At 38.7% G+C, this 18,689-nt stretch overlaps 1 protein-coding gene across 1 annotated transcript; it reads left to right on the forward strand.

Moving 5' to 3' along the window:
- Positions 1 to 7,285: 7,285 nt before the first annotated feature.
- LOC108607050 (probable G-protein coupled receptor Mth-like 1) lies at positions 7,286 to 16,746 on the forward strand. Its single transcript, XM_017997661.1, has 2 exons — positions 7,286 to 9,964; positions 15,060 to 16,746. The coding sequence occupies exon 1, from the start codon at positions 7,954 to 7,956 to the stop codon at positions 9,961 to 9,963; it is 2,010 nt and encodes a 669-aa protein (XP_017853150.1). The 5' UTR covers positions 7,286 to 7,953; the 3' UTR covers position 9,964; positions 15,060 to 16,746.
- The last annotated feature ends 1,943 nt before the right edge of the window (positions 16,747 to 18,689 follow it).

Here is an 18,689-nt window from a genome sequence, read left to right on the forward strand (position 1 = left end):
CGATCGTAAAACTCTCTCAGTGCCATGTATCTATAAATGATCTGCCAATGCTTAGCCCTAGAGAGGCCAAGTCGATGGACATATTTTATATAATATAAAGGGTTAAAGCGCTCAGGGTCAACTTGGAAACAGTCGCGAGTAATTCAAGCGTGAAAGCGAAGACGAAAGCGGATTCCAAACACAGCGTGCAGGTGCTCAATAGAGAGAGACAGAGAGAGAGAGTGCAACTATTTCCAGTGAAGCAAACGCATTGATTCTGTTGCTGCTGCCTCCACGATCAGTTCTCGTTATCATTTTATCCACAGCAGACGCAAGAGAATCTTTGCAGTTTCCATTGAATGAAATTCAAAACCAGCCAAAGCCACAGCCAGCGGCACTTGCCACAAAAAGTAAAAAACAAAAACAACGTCAGAACTTTAACAAGCCTTGAGGCTCAGCTTAAGGTTTTGCTTTTTTTTTTTTCGTTGGTTGCATCAAGCGTGAAAATACCGCGAAATTCTTTCGAATCTCTTTCAAACTGAAACCGAAATCAACTTGAAGCGCGTAACAAAATATTAAAAAACACAAAAAAAAAAAACAGCGTAGCTTAAAAAAATGTAAACAAAAAATGAGCGTTAACATGGCAACAATGACGTCCTGCTGCGACTATGAAATATTGTTATTGTTCATTTTTACGACACTCTCCATTTGATTGTTGTTATTGTTGCTCTTGCTGTTGTTGTTGTTATTATGGTTATTGTTATGATTATGGTTATCGTTAGCACTGTTTGACTTAAATTGAATGTATTAATCTATAACTGTATATATGCATATGCAAATGTGTGTGTGGCTGTCTGTGTGTGCCACATAAATTATTAATTAGGAGGCGACACCGCGGGCCATATAAAATAACAATTAGTCTATCTATACTGCCTCCTAAATATGATCAACACTCAGTTTATCAAATAGCTAATGCTACGAGTATTGCATGCCACAAAGGTGAGCATGTTGCATATCCAATATAAAAAAGAGCCAGAAGCAAATGCAAATTATGAGCAACAGCCAATTTAGCAATTTATATATTGATGAATATCTGCTTACATTTCATCGCTACATTAAAACTCACTTAGCATTAACCTAATCAATTATATGCATATGCTGATATATTAAACCATACTTTTGCTACTTTTACTACTGCTTTGTACTACTCCTACTACTTATTTACTATTGCTGCTACTACTATTTGCGACACATTTAATACATCATCAGAGCTGTTAAGTAATATTTGGTAAGCATTTTATATTAAATGAAATAATCAAAAAATTATAATTCAAAGCGATGCTAAATATTTGCAAATAATCCAAAATTAATCTTTTTGAAAAGTCTGAGTCAATAATAATTTAAGTATATTTTTAAAGAACTTTGGCAATGCGTTATTATTTTTATTATTCGAATCTTGTCATCAAAAATAATTCTCTTATTATTATGGATTATTTGTAAGTTTGTTGGCTCTGTATATACCTCCCACAGAATCTTTATTTTAAAATATTTATTTTGGTTTAATATTAAATCATTTTGGTAACAATAAATAAATAATATATTACGATTGTTTTGGACAAATATTTCTATTGATTAAAAATAATTTTAATTGCAGTTTAATTTATTATTTATGTGAATTGAATATGCAAATCCAAACTGTATACATAGATTTAAAAATAAAAATAAACAATTGTTTAAAAATTGCTTTCAATGCAATGCAAATCTTTTCGTTTCGACTATATTTTTCATGTGTTAATGAGCTTGTTTAATTTATAAACATATAGCGGGCAGCGCTGAGCTGTGTAGAATGTAAATTATTGTTACACCTTGAGGCCAGTTAATACCCCGAGAGCTCAGCTAAAAAAGCTAATAAATTGTCTCGCCTGGCAGACGCTACGAAGAAATTGAAATAGTGTGGGTGGGGTGGGGGGGCGCTGCTGTTATCTATTTTGGAGTGTGGAGTGTGTGTGTGAGGGGGCAACAAAATTCGATGAAAAATAGAAAGAAATCCATTTGATTAAACTTGTATGCCAAGAGCGAAAGGGAGAGAGAACTAAAGTGGGTAATGATGATGAGGCAGGGTGGTGCTGTTGCTGCTGCTGCTGCTGCTGGTGCTGCTGCAGTTGCTGGTGGTTCTGGTGGTGACTTGGGTTTGAGCATTAAGACATCAACTACGGGCAAAAACACTGACAGCAGTTAAAATCGTTAAGCTAGCGAAGTGGAACAGACCAAACGCCAGAGTTGCGAAAATTCACCACGGCCTTGGAAACTGCCGAGTTTCGGTTGCTGCCTCGGGTTTTCTTTTTTTTTTTTTTGTGGGTGCTCTGGTGCTTGAAATTAGATTTTTGACTGAGCGTCATTCGTTGCGAGTCTTAAGTGAGCTACAAAGCTCACGTGGCTGGCCAACATGGGCGGGTGGGAGGTCGGAACAGCTGCTAGGGCAACAGTCAAAGGGATTGCTCAGCACAAATCCTGCCACTGTTGCATGTGTGATTTATAGTGCAACCCCAAAGTGGGCTGATGGGCCGGTGGGCTGGTGGGGCTGAAGCTCAAGCTCAAGGTGGGCCGGGCGCTCGCTCTTGTTTATGAGCGGATTAAGTTTGCTTTGCTATCAAAAACAAATTCCGTTTGGAGTTTAATGAGCCGCCGGAAAGATTATGGACGACGTATGATAAACGCTGAGCGTCTAGGCGACGCCAGGCGTCGAGCGTCGAGCGCCGAACATCGAGCGTTTTTAATTGAAAAATGTCGTGGAGACATTTCATACACATTTAACAATCCATCAGTTCGAATTCTATGTATATATAGATGCCCCTGCGTCTCATTTGGAGCATCCCTCTATCCACTTAATGGCACTTTGGTTGTTTGGCTTGTTGTCTAATTTATGCCGCCAGCGTTGCCGCCTTGTCTTCAATTAGTCGCTCGCCAACTGCAACTGCAGCAGCAACAGCAACATTTGATGACGCTTGTCTGCCTCTCATTCCCCCGGGGCAAGCTGCAGCTCCGCTTACATCTGAAAATATATATATATATGTTATATTCAAACTAAAACTATTCGTCTAGCATTACTTGATACTTAACCGCCGTTTATTTATGTGCCTGTCAACGCCTCTCAGCTGCTGCTGCTGCTGCTGAAAAAAAAGCAACAGCCAAATGCAAAAAGCAGCTTCAGCTTCCTGCAACTTGTTGGCGGGGGGAGGAGCGAGGCCTTGGGCTTTTCTCTGCCTCTGCTGCTGCTTTGTTTGTTTGTTAATTGAAACCTGTTGTAAATCACAAATCATATTGGCGTCACTTGTCCCAACAGCAACTGTTGCATGCAACAGCAGCATGCGGCATGTGTTGTCGCTTTTTCATATATTTATGTTCTTCTGTTTTTGGGGCTGCTCTTTGCTGTAAGAGAATACAATATTTTAATAAGCAGCCATTCAGCAGCTTTAAAAAATTATAAATAAATTGTTGTAAATAAATAAGTAAAATTATTTGATGCAAACGAATTGTAAAATAAAAAGTAACAACAAAATTTAACATATATGGATAGTATAGAATAAAAAGTATATGCACATAAAAAAATATATACTCATGTTAATTATTAATTACGATTAATATTAAAGTATTAAAGTGCTGAAATAGTTTAAACTCTTAAGAATTAATATTTATTACAAGTTTTTTTTACAAAATATTTCCATTTTATTGATATTTTTCTAAATAATCTATTTTCAATTACATATATTTTAAAATCTCAAAAAATGCTGAATTAAGTAAAAAAAACTGAGTAAACAGTTGTGAATATTGCATGTAAATTATATTACGAAAAAAGTAATTTAAATATAATATTTATATTTTTATACATTTGATGTCAGATTTGTTAAACAGCAAATGATTCTTAGTAATAAAAAGTTGAATTATTAAACTTTATAAAAATTAATTTATGCTGTGTTTATTTTACTTGTTCCTTAAAACTAAAAAATATAACAAAACTGCTTTTCAACAGCAACTCAAACTCAATTCATTGAGTACAATAATAAAATAAGTTTCAAATTCCAGTTTCAAATTCAAATTAAAATAATTTAGTTGCATTGCATTTGCGCTAACAATGAAATGAGCTGCGATGTCATCATCGATCACAATATTGAAATGAAATCAGACAACTGTAAACTAATGACATTTGCTGCTGCTGCTGTTGCTGCTGCTGCTTTTAGTTGCATGCCCCATTGCCATCTATTGCTTTATCCATTGTTGAAGTGCCTGTGGTCTCTAGTGCGTATCCGCTTACAACAATGCCTGGGTTGAGGACTGAGGGTTGATCCTGCGGGCAAGGAGCAGCCTCTGTTGTCATTTGTTTATGTTGAGTGTTCCCAAATATGCGGCAGCTTGTAACAATTACCAAATGACACCCTCGACACAATCGAGAGTCGGCAATCGGCAATCGAGTGGCAGCAACATCCTCTCGGAGAGTGCCACACATTTTACACTTGTCGCAATGGCAATGCGCAATATTTTTGCCATTAGTTGTTGCAAATGAAGTAATCAGGCGAAATCGATTCGAAATTTATGAGCTGGAAGAGCGCCCGAGCGCTGATTTGTGTGCCACATGCCACAAACTGTGGCACTGTCTCTCTCTCTCTCTCTCTGTTAAAATAAATAAATAGAATTAGAGCTTGATTAAATAATAAACATACATACCAAAGGATGCGCCTGGTTTGAGTCTTCTTCTTCTTCTTCTTGTTCAGCGTTGGGAACATAATTCAAAAAGCACTTAAGCCATAAAATGTGAAATAATTCTATGAAATAACAAACGCACTTAACAAATTACAGATGTGAAAATTTCATTTACTGCTGCCTCTCGCCCATGGGGGCAAGCGCTCGACCCTGCGCTCCCACTGACATTCCCACTCTCTCTCTCTCCTCTCTCTCTCTCTATCGCTGCCACTCTGCATTCCACAAATTAGAAAATGATTAATGGACTCAACCGGTTGCACACACTGTCTACCCCACCTTTGGTTTATCCATCTCTCTCTCTCTCTCTCCCTCACTGATCTCTCACTCTTGCCGCAGACGGCGCCGTCGCCGTCGCCGTCGCTTCCTTCGCAGCAGCAACTGGTACTGCTGACGGGTTACTGCTGCTGGTCCGGGTTTATTTTGCTTTTTTGCTTTTCGGGCATCGATGTGCGTCTGGCACACTTCAGCATAAAATAGCACTCCGGAGAATCGAGTCCCAGTCCACCCTCGTAGCTGGAATCACTCTTCCGTTACGTCCATGCAACCCCAACATCAAAATTTTATGCGTCTAGTATATCCTCTTCAGTTCCCAATTGCGCTCGTTTGCTGTGGACTGCGGAGTGTGGAGTGGGGGAGAGAGGGTGTGTTTGTTGTCATTTATTGGTGTTGTCCTTGCAATCATGCCTGTTTCCACATCCTTCCTTCCTTCCCCCCCCCCCTTCCTTCGTTGCTGCTGTTGTTGTCCCTGTGTGATTTTGTTTTCTGGGGTCACGCTTTGCTCTTTTGATCGCATATTCCTAGTCCCCGCTCCCGCTGCTCTCAGCCATGAATCAAATTACACTTTAAATCCTTGATTTTAATCTGAAGGGGCTGACAAATAGATTTTTATGTCAATTTTTCGTAAATTACTCCACCCACCCACCACCCACTCAGCAACCCGCACAAAGGGCTAAGCAATTGAATTTTGCATTTTGACACAACGCAACGCAACAAATGAATCAGAGGGTGGCAGGAGCAGGAGCAGGAGCAGGAAGGATGCGCAAGTGGGAAGCGCTTTGGGCGTCAGCGGATGTAAGAGATTAATCTCCACGGGGCGGCTTTTTAATTTCTGATTAGATGAGCACACAGCAAAATTTGTTGACGCTGATGAGGTTGCGCATTTTGACACTTGCAACAACAGCAAGGACTCCGGAGTCCGCAATCCTGACTCCGATGCCAGGCATAGATTTGTGCAATTAACGCCCAACAGGATAAGCAAAGGCAAATATTGTCTTTTTTTCCGGTATATTAAGGGTTAAGTAGTGCACAGCAGTTTATCTTGTAAAAGTAATTAATAATAATTAAAGTAATTAATAGTTATTCTATCATTGTGTATATATATTTTGGATATGTATTAAATACTTATAAATATGATTTTAATCTTCAATAGAAGGGAATAAAAATAAATTTAATGATTTGCTAAACATAAAAAAGTGAAATGAAGCCCACACTTGGAAGTTTGATTCTTTTAACTTCAATTTAATAATAATTTATTTTAATACATATAATAATAATAAGTAATTTTATTAGCCAAAGACCTTGGCAGCCCGTTCTAATATTTTCTAGCTATTTTTATTTTAGCTTATTAGCTTATGGTTCCTAAACTAAGCTACGAATATTAAACAAATAATTAAAGTATTTGTATACCGTGCATAACAAACAGATTATAAAATAAATTTAGAGTTTTTTAACAAAATTTCATAAAATTTATAAGAGAAATGTTGCCAGCTAAATATTTATTTTACTCAAAGTTCTTTTCCTATTCAACAAAATTGGTTTTGTAACTAAATGGGTCTTATAGAATTAAAGTTTTCAAATGTGATAATATTAAATTAGATTTAAGAGTAGCTGCTTGAAATGTGACAATAGTTGATAGCGATCTAATTAAAATACCAAAGCAGAGTATAAAATACTGTATTTTGGCGCACTATTCAAATGATAAATGTGTTCTAAAAGCTTACCCAAGAGGTGCTTAACTCGGATCATAGTTCACTATTTGCCCGCTAGGTGGCATTTAATCAAAAACCACCAGCTATTGTAATACAATTGAAACAATCTGTGATGTGACCAGGCCTGAAAAATTGAAAAGAATTTTCGTTTTGAACGTTTGCCGCCAACGATACAACCAATTTATCGCCATTTGGTAACACTTACTTTACTTACTCAGTTGAAATGAAACTCGCTCGTGTGTTGCATTCTTTGCATCTCGCTCTCGCTTATTAAAATTTTATATTGCTCGAAACTTGCGCACACAATCAGAGGTGCAAAGTAAATATATAGCTTGACTTAGCTTTTTAAAAAGTTAATATTAAGCTAGAACTAAATTTGAATTGTTATTAGTTATATTGACAAAATTTACTGGCAGGCGAACATTTGAGTCGAACTCATACCATTGAGACGTACATTTGAGTCGAACTCGAACCGAACGATATAATTATATACTATTTTGTGAAACATATCGATATGTTGATATTGTGATATATAATCAACAACCCTAGCCAGAAAAACAACAAAAACAAAAGAAACGTCGAAGTTAACGGACGCGCGTTGTGTCGTGCGTGTGTATCTTAATTTCTTGCGATTTATTTATTTTGTTACGCGCTTGAAATGCAACTGTGGTTCGTTCAACCCGCGCCAAGTTTATTTAAGTGAATTTTTTTTGTTGGGTGAACTTTATTTGTGCAGCGTTTGCCAAAAGAGCGTGCATTGCAAACAAACAATAACAGAAAATAAGTAAAAAAGAAAAAAAAAAGACGAAAAGTGAAAAGCAATTTGTGCTTGCTACGCTTGAGAACCGACGAAGACGAACATGAAAGCGAATAGCTGAAGGAGAATAAGAGAAAAGATCATGCGTGCTTGATATAGTTGCTGTGTTGTTTCTGCTCGTATGCGAGTGTGTGCGTGAGTGTGTGTGTGTGGTGGGGGAAACATTGACAACTAGCAGTGCCAAACAATGTTAGCAACAACAACAACAACAACGAGAAGCACAGCAACCACTAAAACCAGACGACGCAGCAAAAGACGCAGAGCAACAACAAAAACAACAATTTGTATTTTCACACGCTCACATGCCAATGCCAGCAAATTAGACTAAAGCAACCAAACAACAAACAAACAAACAAAACGTTAATTAAGTATTAAAGTATTAAAGGAAGCGAAAACAAAACAAACATAAATATGAACAAAGTAAAGTTAAGCATAGTGCTGCTGCTGCTGCTGCTGCTGATCCAGCTAACAGTTGGTCAGGAGAAGGAGCAGGAGCAGGTTGAGGACAACAGCACAGCGATAGCAACAACAGCTGGGACGACGTCTGCAGCGCCCCCTTCCGGCCGTCCATCGCCACCGCGCGTCGTGATAAACAAGTGCTGTCAGCTGGGCGAATATCTGAACAGCAGCACGCTCAGCTGCATCGCCGGCACCACGGAGCTGTGGGTGCCCGCCGTCTATCTGGTGCAGCAGCAGCGCTTCTTCGAGCCGCACGGCGGTAAGCCGCGCTTCATGAAATTTGCGCCTAATGTGCGTCCCAGATGCAAGTGGGGCAACGAGCCGGAGCTCTTCAGCAGTCGCCAGTTCAACGTAATGCTCGTCCCCAACGGCACCTTCATGCTGCGGGAGCGTGGACTGCGGCTGCAGCCCCAAGACTACTGCGTGGATCGCGACGTGGCGCTGGTTTGCCTGAACAACGATGCACTGCAGCCGCCGAATGTCGCCGCCGCGGCCAATGCGCCGCCAATGCTGCGCCTGCGCAAATGCTGCGGCATGTTGTTCAACTACGACAGCAGCCTGAAGAGCTGCAACCATAGGAAGCAGCTCCCGGCAAACGGCACGCAGCTGCAGCTGGCGCCGCAGCTCGCCGCCGAGAGCTACCAGACCAGCTTCGGCTTTCCCGACTGCCCGGTCAATGATGGGGGCTATGCCATAGCGGGCGACTGGCAGGAGGCGAAGCTGAATCAGAGCACGGGCGCCTTGCAGCTGCCGCATACGCAGCTGGCGCCGGCGGCTTACTGTCTGGAGCACACGGAGCGGGCGGGTGAGGTGAAGATTATTGTGTGCGCACAGCATTTCACAGCGGATCAGGGGCAGGGCGAGCAGAGCGAGGTGGGCAATGTGCAGCGCGCCATGCTGGACGTGAGCTTCATCATCTCGATAGTGTTCCTGGCGGCCACGCTGGTGGCGGGCTACATGCTGCCGGCGGTGCATCATGCGCTGCACTGGCGCTGCCAGATCTACTACGTCTTCTGCCTGCTGCTGGGCAAGATCCTGCTGGTCATGGTGGAGCTGAACACGGCGCTGGTGCCGGGCACGCACAGCTGCCTGCTGGTGGCCACGGGCATGCACTTCTTCTTCCTGAGCGCCTTCTTTTGGCTGAACACGATGTGCTTCAACATCTGGTGGACGTTCCGCGACTTCCGTCCCAGCTCGCTGGAGCGCAACCAGGAGACGCTGCGTCTGCGTCTCTACTCCGCCTACGCCTGGGGCGTGCCGCTGCTCATCTGCGCCATTGCCGCCTGCGTGGATCAGCTGCCCGAGGCGGAGACCTCGCTGCTGCGTCCGGGCTTTGGCCAGAGCTACTGCTGGTTCGACAATCGCTCGCTGGCCATCTTCGCCTACTTCTTCGGCCCCATTGGCCTGCTGCTCTGCATCAACATTGTGCTCTTCATCTCCACCACGCATCAGTTGACCTGCGGATTGTGGAAGCGTGACGATGTCAAGTCCACGTCGGAGAAGTCGGCTCTGGGGCGTGTCTGTCTCAAGCTGGTGGTGGTCATGGGCGCCACCTGGATATGCGACATCATCTCTTGGCTGGTGGGTGGCCCGCAGGAATATTGGCTGGTCACCGATCTGATCAATGCGCTCCAAGGTGTCTTCATCTTCATTGTCGTCGGCTGCCAGCCCCAAGTGTGGACGGCCTGCAAACGCATCTGCTGTCCACGTCTGCGTCACGACATCACCAACACAACCAATGGCGTCCATCACTCCAGCAGCTCCCAGGGCCTGCCCTCCATGGCGGGCTGCGGCACTGAGTTCACCCAGAATACGTCCATGAATGTCAGCAGTCTATCGCCAGCTAGCCTGGAGTCGCCAGCGCCCAACAACAACGCAACACCAACAACAACAACAACAGCAGCAGCAACACCAACAAGTGTCGCTGCCACAGCGAAGATTCCAATGGAAACTATTTGTTAAGGTAAGTTGTTTGTTAAACAATCACACGAATAAATTTATCTTGAGCGATAAGCGCAGCAAACAAAGCGCAGCGCAACTTTAATCTCTCCGCAATCCATGACACTTGCCAGATAAAGTTCCCAACACCAACACGAGCTGTTAATTTCTACACCTTTCTCTCTCGCTCCATCTCTCTCACTCACTCACTCACTCACTCTTCGGTCGGTCGGTCGCTCTGTCTGTTTGTGGAGCACAAACATAAAATGAAGAAATTTCAAATATCTTGTTGATAATCTTGGCGTAACCCACATATCACGCATACACAGATAAACAGACACACACACACAGTCATAGACAAAGCTATGCGGCATGTCAACAAGAATTCTATTGACAAATATGTATTTTACAGTTAGAAATTGCTGAAGAGCGAGAATCAATTTATATTGCAAAACATATTTCTTTATAGCTCTTTAATATTAAATGAAACTCTGAATCTGAATGAAGCGCAAATTTTAGAAACTTGCCTATGAATGAACCAGAATAAAGTCAAAATATGGGTGCAACACTAAAAGAAGAAAAAATCAGAACTACTTTCGCAAAATGTTAATGCTTGGAGGTGTTTTTATAAATTGTTTATCATATTAATGAGAGCAAATAACAGGTTGTAAAGGAAGTCGAAACTTAATAAAGAATACAAAGCCCCAGTTGTCATAAAAATTTGAAATTTGTTCAGCAGAGATCACAACAGTCGATTAGTTAAAATATTATTTCGCTGTTAAAACTTTTTAACAAAGGTTTAAGCAATTATTATTTGTAAATTTAGTCAGAGATTTTAACAGTCGATTACGTTTAAGCTTAAGTGTTGCTTAAAAAGCTTAAAAATGTATTTTAAGCATTATTTGTTTATTAACTAAATTGCGAAAGTATTTGCTAAAAATATTTATTTGAATTTGTATTTGTATATTTAGTATTTGATTATTCACAAAGGCTCAACAATTATGTTTCTGTATATTTTTGTTTAATTGAATTATTACTTTGATTTTAGAGGTTAAAGTACTTGAAATTCCTTTGTCTGCATATCCTAAGTACGCAAATTATTTTATTACGCATTTTACGCGCTTTTGGGCGTTTGTTTATTTTTTTCTTGGGAAAATTAACGGCCCAGGTAAACAAAGAGCAATTGTTGGAATCGACGACTTTCAAATATTTGCAATTTTTTATTTCGCCACTAAAAATTTAAGCAATAACAAAAGCAAACAAAGCAAAGAAGCAGCAACAACAGCAAATTATAAAATAAAACATTTCACACATCTGCTAATTTGTTAACTAAGCAAAAAAAAACTCGTGATGTCTTTGCTCGAATGGAAAATGGAAATTGCAGCGGAGTTTCCATTACACAAAGAAAGCGAGTCAAAGAGAGTGCGAGAGAGAGAGTGGGTGGGAGTTAAAGTCGAGGCGCCGCGGCGCCTGGCAGAAATTTCTTTGTACAATTTAAACATCTTTATGCATTTTCCATTTTAACAAATGGGTATTTTTCATTGCATTGCGTGTTAGCTGCTCTCTCTCTTTCGCTCTCAACGTAGCTGTTTGTCCATTTGGCTGCATTGTTTTAATTGCTTTTACAGCCTTGCGCCAAGTTAACAATTTGCTGCTTCTTCTTCTTAGCTGCTTCATGTGGTTTTCTTCTTGCACATTTAGCGCTGCTCGGGCCAGTCTTGGCCTGGCCACTTGAGAATGCCATAAAAATGCGAAACGTTTTAACGTTTTTCATCGGAAAACCGTCGCCTCAGTCTCTCTCTCTCCAGGCCGGACCCGGAGCAGCGTCGCTTTTCGGACATTTCCTGTAGATTTCCACATGGCCATAAAATAATCAACGCCGCAACCCTTGACACAGCAGAAGAGTGAGAAGCAGAGAGTGTGGTTAAGGGAGAGGGAGAGCAGGAATGTCTGACAGCCTCTTGAGACTCAATAACTTGTGTTCGTGTGCTCGTGTGTGTGTGTGTTGGTCTATTGAGAAACCATTAAAGTATTGATAGAGACAAATGCAAACGAGCCAGCGAGCCCCCCCATTGCGATAAGGCGCCTCTGCTCTGCACCCTTCTCCCCCCTCTTCGCACTGCTCTTCACGCTTGCAGTAATTTTCATTAGCGCTGCTGACACATTGTAATATTTAATATGCAACTGAAACAATGTTACACACTCATGGGCATGGGCAATAGTAATTGAAATCTAAATGAACAACAAATCAACGCAGTGCAGAGCTTTTCTTTCTATTTTGTTTTAGCTGCGTCACTTTGCAGCTAGAAAGAGAGAGAGAGAGAGAGAGAGAGCAAGAGAGTGACACGCATAGTCGATTAACAAATTGTGTCTGGCTTGTGGTTTTTACCCAACACACTCAGCCTAAGTTCACCTTAACTCAACTTCAGCTTAGCTTACCTCGCGACTGAGACTGAGACTTCACGCCCTTTATCACTCACACACACACACACACACATATATGTATGTCTGTATGGCATTGCCTGCATTTGCCCAGCGGACAGACATAATCGTGTTGTTACTCTTACGCAATCGCATTTTGGGCAATGCCAACGGCAACAACTTAAAAATATAAATAACGTAGCTCAAAAGCAAAAACAAAATACAAAAAAGCAAACTGTGCCGGGTCACAAGCAGTCTTGACGGTTTTTTACACACACACACACACACACACACACACACATGGCAAGCAGCTTAAGTTGTATTGCAAGTGGAGTACTAATATGTCTGTCTGTCTGCCTGTCTCTCAGTTATGTACATATGCTAAATACAGTAAACACCCTACATAAGCAACTAAGCTGCAACTATTTTTTCAATAGTTTGCTATGAAGTTGAATAAATTGTCAATTGTTAAAGCAGTCTGTTTTGTTATTTAAATAAAAGTTTGTAGTTAAAATATTCGACTGAACTCGTTTTAGAAATAAGATCTTCAATCTCCCAGGCCTTGTTTTAGTTTTTAATGCAATTGATACTTTGCTCTACTTTGCTGTCAATTTTTATGGCTCAATGCAAATTTAATTTCCTAGTATAAACATTTTGGAATTGAAAATATATTATATATAATAATATTTGCCTATATGCAATGCTTACTGTATTATATATATAATACAATATATGTGATTATATGTCTATCTGTACGCAGGCAATTTTTATCGTAGACATTCCTTTATATGTATATTTTAACTGAGGCTCCTCAGAATTGACACAGTGCTGTGGCATAGCTAAAGAAATTTTTAATTGAGCGCTGCTCCTCTCACAGTGGTGCAACTTTTTAAAGTTTTACTTTAACGCTCAACGACATTTAAACTTGTAATTAACATGTAGCCACGCAAAATGTTTTGAGTCACAAAACTGTAAACACTACTATTAACGGCACTTTAAGCGTATGAATTTGTCATACAGTTACATTTGTAAAGTACTTAGTGGTGTTTTTTTTTTGTTTTGCATGCAAAGCTTGTCATTGTTTGCTATTTTTGCTTTGTTAAAAGATAAAAGCAAATTATTTGCTTACGAAATTTAAAAATAAAGTTGGAACTGCAATTACGTGCAACAATTTAAGTTTAAAAGCGCTGCCCCTCAATTGTTGTTATTCTTTGAATAATAGCGCTCTAATTTTGTTTTAATGCATTAATCACAATCTTATTATTTCGCAATAAAACGTGAGTCAGTTGGCAGCAGAAAATCGGACAGCATAGCAAACTTACGCACAGTTGCAAAAGTTTATAAACAAAAACGTATACAAAAAGTAAATTTGGTTAAATACCGACGCATTGCAGCCCACTGTGCGCGCAAACGCAGATGCATGCAATTTATCTCCGCTCTCTCTACCTCTCTCTCTCTCTCTCTTTCTGTCTTTCGAATTCAGCTGCTGCTGCAATTTCTTTTCTTTTGCATAATCCCAGGGCAACGTGTCACCGTCACGCTCAGCAGCCGTGCAGCTTGCAAATGATTTTGATCCAATGGAGTTGCTCATGCCCTGGCAGAGAGAGAGAGAGAGAGAGGGAGAGCAAGGTGAGACGATGCGAAGAGCGGGGGATGGGGGTAATCGCATCTTTCGTCAACCGGTACGCGCAAATCGACGTGACTTTCTGTCAGAGCTAAATGTGTGTATATCACAGTGTGTGTGTGTGTGTGTGTCTCTGTGTGTGTGAGCAAGTACATACCACGATTGTGGATCTTTCAGAACTTTTGTCAAATAAGCAAACTCAGCAGAAATGCGAAACGACACACACACATAGGCACACAAAGGTACACACACACACACATATACACGCATGCGTTGTTCATTAATTGAGTTTAGCAGCAAATTTTAATTTTAACGTTCTGCAGTTTTTTTTAAGTTTTAATTACAATGTGGCCCATTTAAGAATAACGCAATAATGCCCTTACAGTGGAGCCATTATAAAATTAAGTCAAGTCTCGCTCGCATGCATAAAAAAAATGAAAGAAAAAAATAGAGATCTTCAGCAAACAGGAAACTTTTAATTATGTGCAATGACCGGCTGCAAATTAGAATTGTGCAGTAATTAGCATAGACAGATTTTATATATGGAACTATATGATATCTTCAGTATTATGACCTTTTAAGCTTAACAGATAATTTTAGCTTAATAAAGTCGCAGTAATTCTGGATTTGGTTTCATGTTTAAATTGCTGCTGATGCTTAGTATCAAAAATATTTTAATAGATTAATAAAACATTACTATGACAATGAATATTTCTAAATTAGCAATTAGTTAAAAGAATTCGAATTTAAATAACTATGCTAAATGGTTATCTACATAATATTCGCACTTTATTGCGAAAAAAAGAACAATTTTGTTTGTTCTATGAAATGAATATAATAATATAATTTATAGAGAATATTCAATTCGTTGAATGTAGCAAAGCTCTGGCGACTCATCAAGTATTTTTATTGCCTGCCAAAGGCAAAGGCCAGCTTCTAAAAGAAATCGCTCTTCATTATAAACTTTAATGTGCGGACAGACATACATAAATTAAAATTATTCTTTTTTATATAAAAATATCTACATACATATGTACATGTGTATATAATTTGTTGGCCCTTTTTTCTTTTGCAGAAAACCGAGACGAGCTACAAATGCGAAAGTAAAACGAATCCAGAAAAGAGCAGTGCAGCAGTGGAAATTGCAAGGCAGCGGACCAGGGACGGCAAAAACAAAAGGTGGCCACACTTGCGCAATAGCAAGGCAGCAGCAATAACAAAAGCAACACAACAACAATAACAACAACAACACGAGTGAGAGCCAAGCAACATTCAAGCACGCGCATTGACCAACAGCAGCAACAACAACAACAATGACAACTGCCCAGCCCCAAGAGCTGGCCAAGCTTATTTCTTATTGTAAAACACACGCACACATGCACACATAGCTGCATAGCTGTATGTGTCTACATATGTATGAGTGATTTTAAAATCAGTTTTTAGCCGGCTGTCAAAGCCAACGACAAAGACGAACAAAATACACACACACACCCAACAAAAGCACACACACACACACAGCGACAGCTTGCATAGCAGAGAGCATTCAAAACTTGAAAGAATTGGTTGCCATTTGTCGCCGCAAAAATAACGGTGTGTATTGTAATTCTAGAAGAAAAGACTCAACTGCAAAGTAGAACTTTGAACAGCCCCAAGGCTTGTCTTTGAAAATTGGATTTTTTTTTAGCATTTAGCATTGCCTAATTGAAAAGTCAAAGCAGCAACGCAGACAGGCGTGTAGGCGTGTGGGCGTGGACGTGGGCGTGAGCCTAAGGAATGTGCACAATAACAAATTGATAGACAAAGCGTTGCTATTGTTAAAACTTTCAAATGGCAACGCATAACATAAATAAACACACTCGTGTGTGTGTGTTGGTGTGTGTATTGCACTTTGTTAGATTTGTTTATGCAAACTTAAGCAGCGAATAGAGAGAGAGAGACAGACAGACCACAAGGAATTTATTGTTGAGGCATTTGTTCTCGTGCTCTCTGCTTTTGCTTCTGCTTTGAGTGTTGCTGCTCTAATTGACAGCAACATCTTGTTCTCAATCTCAAGTGTGAGAAAGCAGCAAGCTGTTGCTGATTTGAGGGTTGAATTTAAACACACACACACACACACACAGACTTTGCCTTTGTTGCTGTTTAGTGTCATTTGTATTGCTCAATAAGTTTAGTTCCTTTTTTTAAGGCATACCACACATTTTTTTTTTATTATCTTTTAAGTGTGTGTGTGTGTGTGTTTTTTATTTTTTGCTTGGTGGCCTGCCTTATATGAAATTCAAAAGAACAAAATTTTAGTTTTCAACGCGCGCGCCAAAGTAAACATACTAATTTATTTACTTTGCCTGCACACACACGTATGCATGTGTCTGTGTGTGTTTAATGTTTTTTTGGTTGCGCACAAAAGGCGCACGTTTAATTAAATAAAGACTGAGCCTGTTAATAGTTTACGTTCATATAAACACACACACACATACGCATACGCATTACACACACAAACTACACTTGTCTGTCTGCCCAAATTGATGATCAAAAGTTCAGCGCAACAAATCTGATCAAGGTTAAATGCCCCCAAGCATTAAATATAAACACACACACACACAAGCAAAAGATCAACGCTGCTAAGAAGAGTTTGCTTTTTTAATTAACACACACACTCCCATAGACACACCGTGTACCGTTAGAGCTGCCTAGACTGCTTTCGTATATTTTACTCTTGTATTTTTAATTACGTAAAAATTAAACAAGCAAACGTAGAAACTAAAAACAGTACAATTAACATTTTTTTTTTAATTTTATTTATTTTACTCCTTTTTTTATTGTGCGTTTAACGTATGCTTGATAATGTTTGAACCGAAAGAGAATTAAATATTGTATTTAGTTTAAGTTTTAACATCAATTTGATGTTTAAGTTGATTTGTATTATGTAGTTTATATTGTATGCAATTTATTATATAGTAAGGCTTAGTAATCAAAATCATTGATTGCAATGAATATTTTTGTATATAATGCATACGATTATACTATATCTATATATAATTGTAATTGTATATAATGAAAAGTAAAAGTTTATTATGCATATGTATTATAACATTAATTATTTGATACTCTTTATTTTTTTGAAAGTTCTTAACTGACTGAGGCAAAGCAACAAAATTAATTTCAATATAGATTTATTTAACTGTAGTATTTGAGTATTTGAACAATTGAAATTCTGTTTATTACATTTTACTCGAATAACATGTAACTGATCAACGAATATAGCCTAAGTTTACACCAATCTATAAATTATATATAGTTTATAAGATTTTCTTTTTAGATATATGTACATATCTAGTTTGACTCTTTGAATGCAACTACAACTACTGAATTAATAGCTCGAACAAAAGAAGAAAAGTCTGCAATCCTTTGGAAAATAAATTTTTATATATATACAGCATATAGCATATATACTATATATATTTATTTTTATAGTCAGCAGAACTTCCAACACGCATGATATAATGGGAAGTAAATTGCCTGTATTTTTTTTTTTTTTTATAATGTGAAATTTATATATTTCGAATATCTTTTGTGATTATTTATGGGGGACACCATTCCCAATCCAATCGTTTTTCGAGGCGTGTGCGCTTTTCGAAAATTTATGGCGCACATTTTTATAGATAAACATGCGGAAAAAGATTGTTCTGAAAAGAGCAGCAGCATCACATCAGTAATTAAACGAAAACGAAATCGAAACTGAACACTCGCCAAAACAAATTGTGCAGCTACACACACATATATGAATATATAGGCTATAACTATAACATTTAACTACATTGTATTTTTAGCAATAACACTACAAAGTATATTTCGTGTGCGAGTATAAAAATGTTACTTTAGTTACAGATGATTGATAATAAAGATGATTAAGTAGCACACACATATACTATATACATATACTATTTATATTTATAAATATTTATCTTTACCATATAATAAAACTGAAAAATGAATACTTAGCATCACCAAGAAAATATTTGTCTTTTTTGTTATAAACAAATTGAGCAACTACAATTGTTATTACGTTTAGCCCAATTTCAGACTTGTCATCCTCCACTCCACTCCACTCCGATATTGACTTTTGTATGCTAATGAGAGAGCTGCAGGTGTGGCAATGGCTGTGACGTCATTCATAACCTTTGTTGACAATGCCGAACATTGCACAAAAAATAATAATAAAAAAAACCGGTTAACTACGCTACACATACTTGCACAACGGACATCATTTATATAAATAAAGAGCAGTCTAATAGCAGTCATATGGTGGAAATTTAAATACAATACACATTCCGCTGAGCTGGGCTTCTAATATGTATGTTGGATCTTAGGTAATGCTACAACTAGTACAGTGAACGCTCGCTTAGTGGAGAAAACATAATTAAAAGTATTAGTGTTTGGTAAGTTTCAATGTTAGGTAAATTTAGATTTAAGAGTTCTGTTACTTTTAAAACTTTGAAATGTTAAAATTGAAATTCTTGAATATATTTCTCAGATAAGTATAACAAAATGCAATAGGTTGGCAGTTGGGTTATTTAGAATAGCTAATATTATTTTTTTTGTGTTCATGAAACATTTTAGAATGGAATTGTATGACTATATACCGACAATTGAGTTTCTCAGATCAGATCAACTTGCATGTTTAAGCATTTTCGTATTTTTAAATTGC

The sequence above is a fragment of the Drosophila busckii genome, chromosome X, assembly GCF_011750605.1.
Source record: "Drosophila busckii strain San Diego stock center, stock number 13000-0081.31 chromosome X, ASM1175060v1, whole genome shotgun sequence".
In the NCBI taxonomy this organism is placed as follows: domain Eukaryota; kingdom Metazoa; phylum Arthropoda; class Insecta; order Diptera; family Drosophilidae; genus Drosophila; species Drosophila busckii.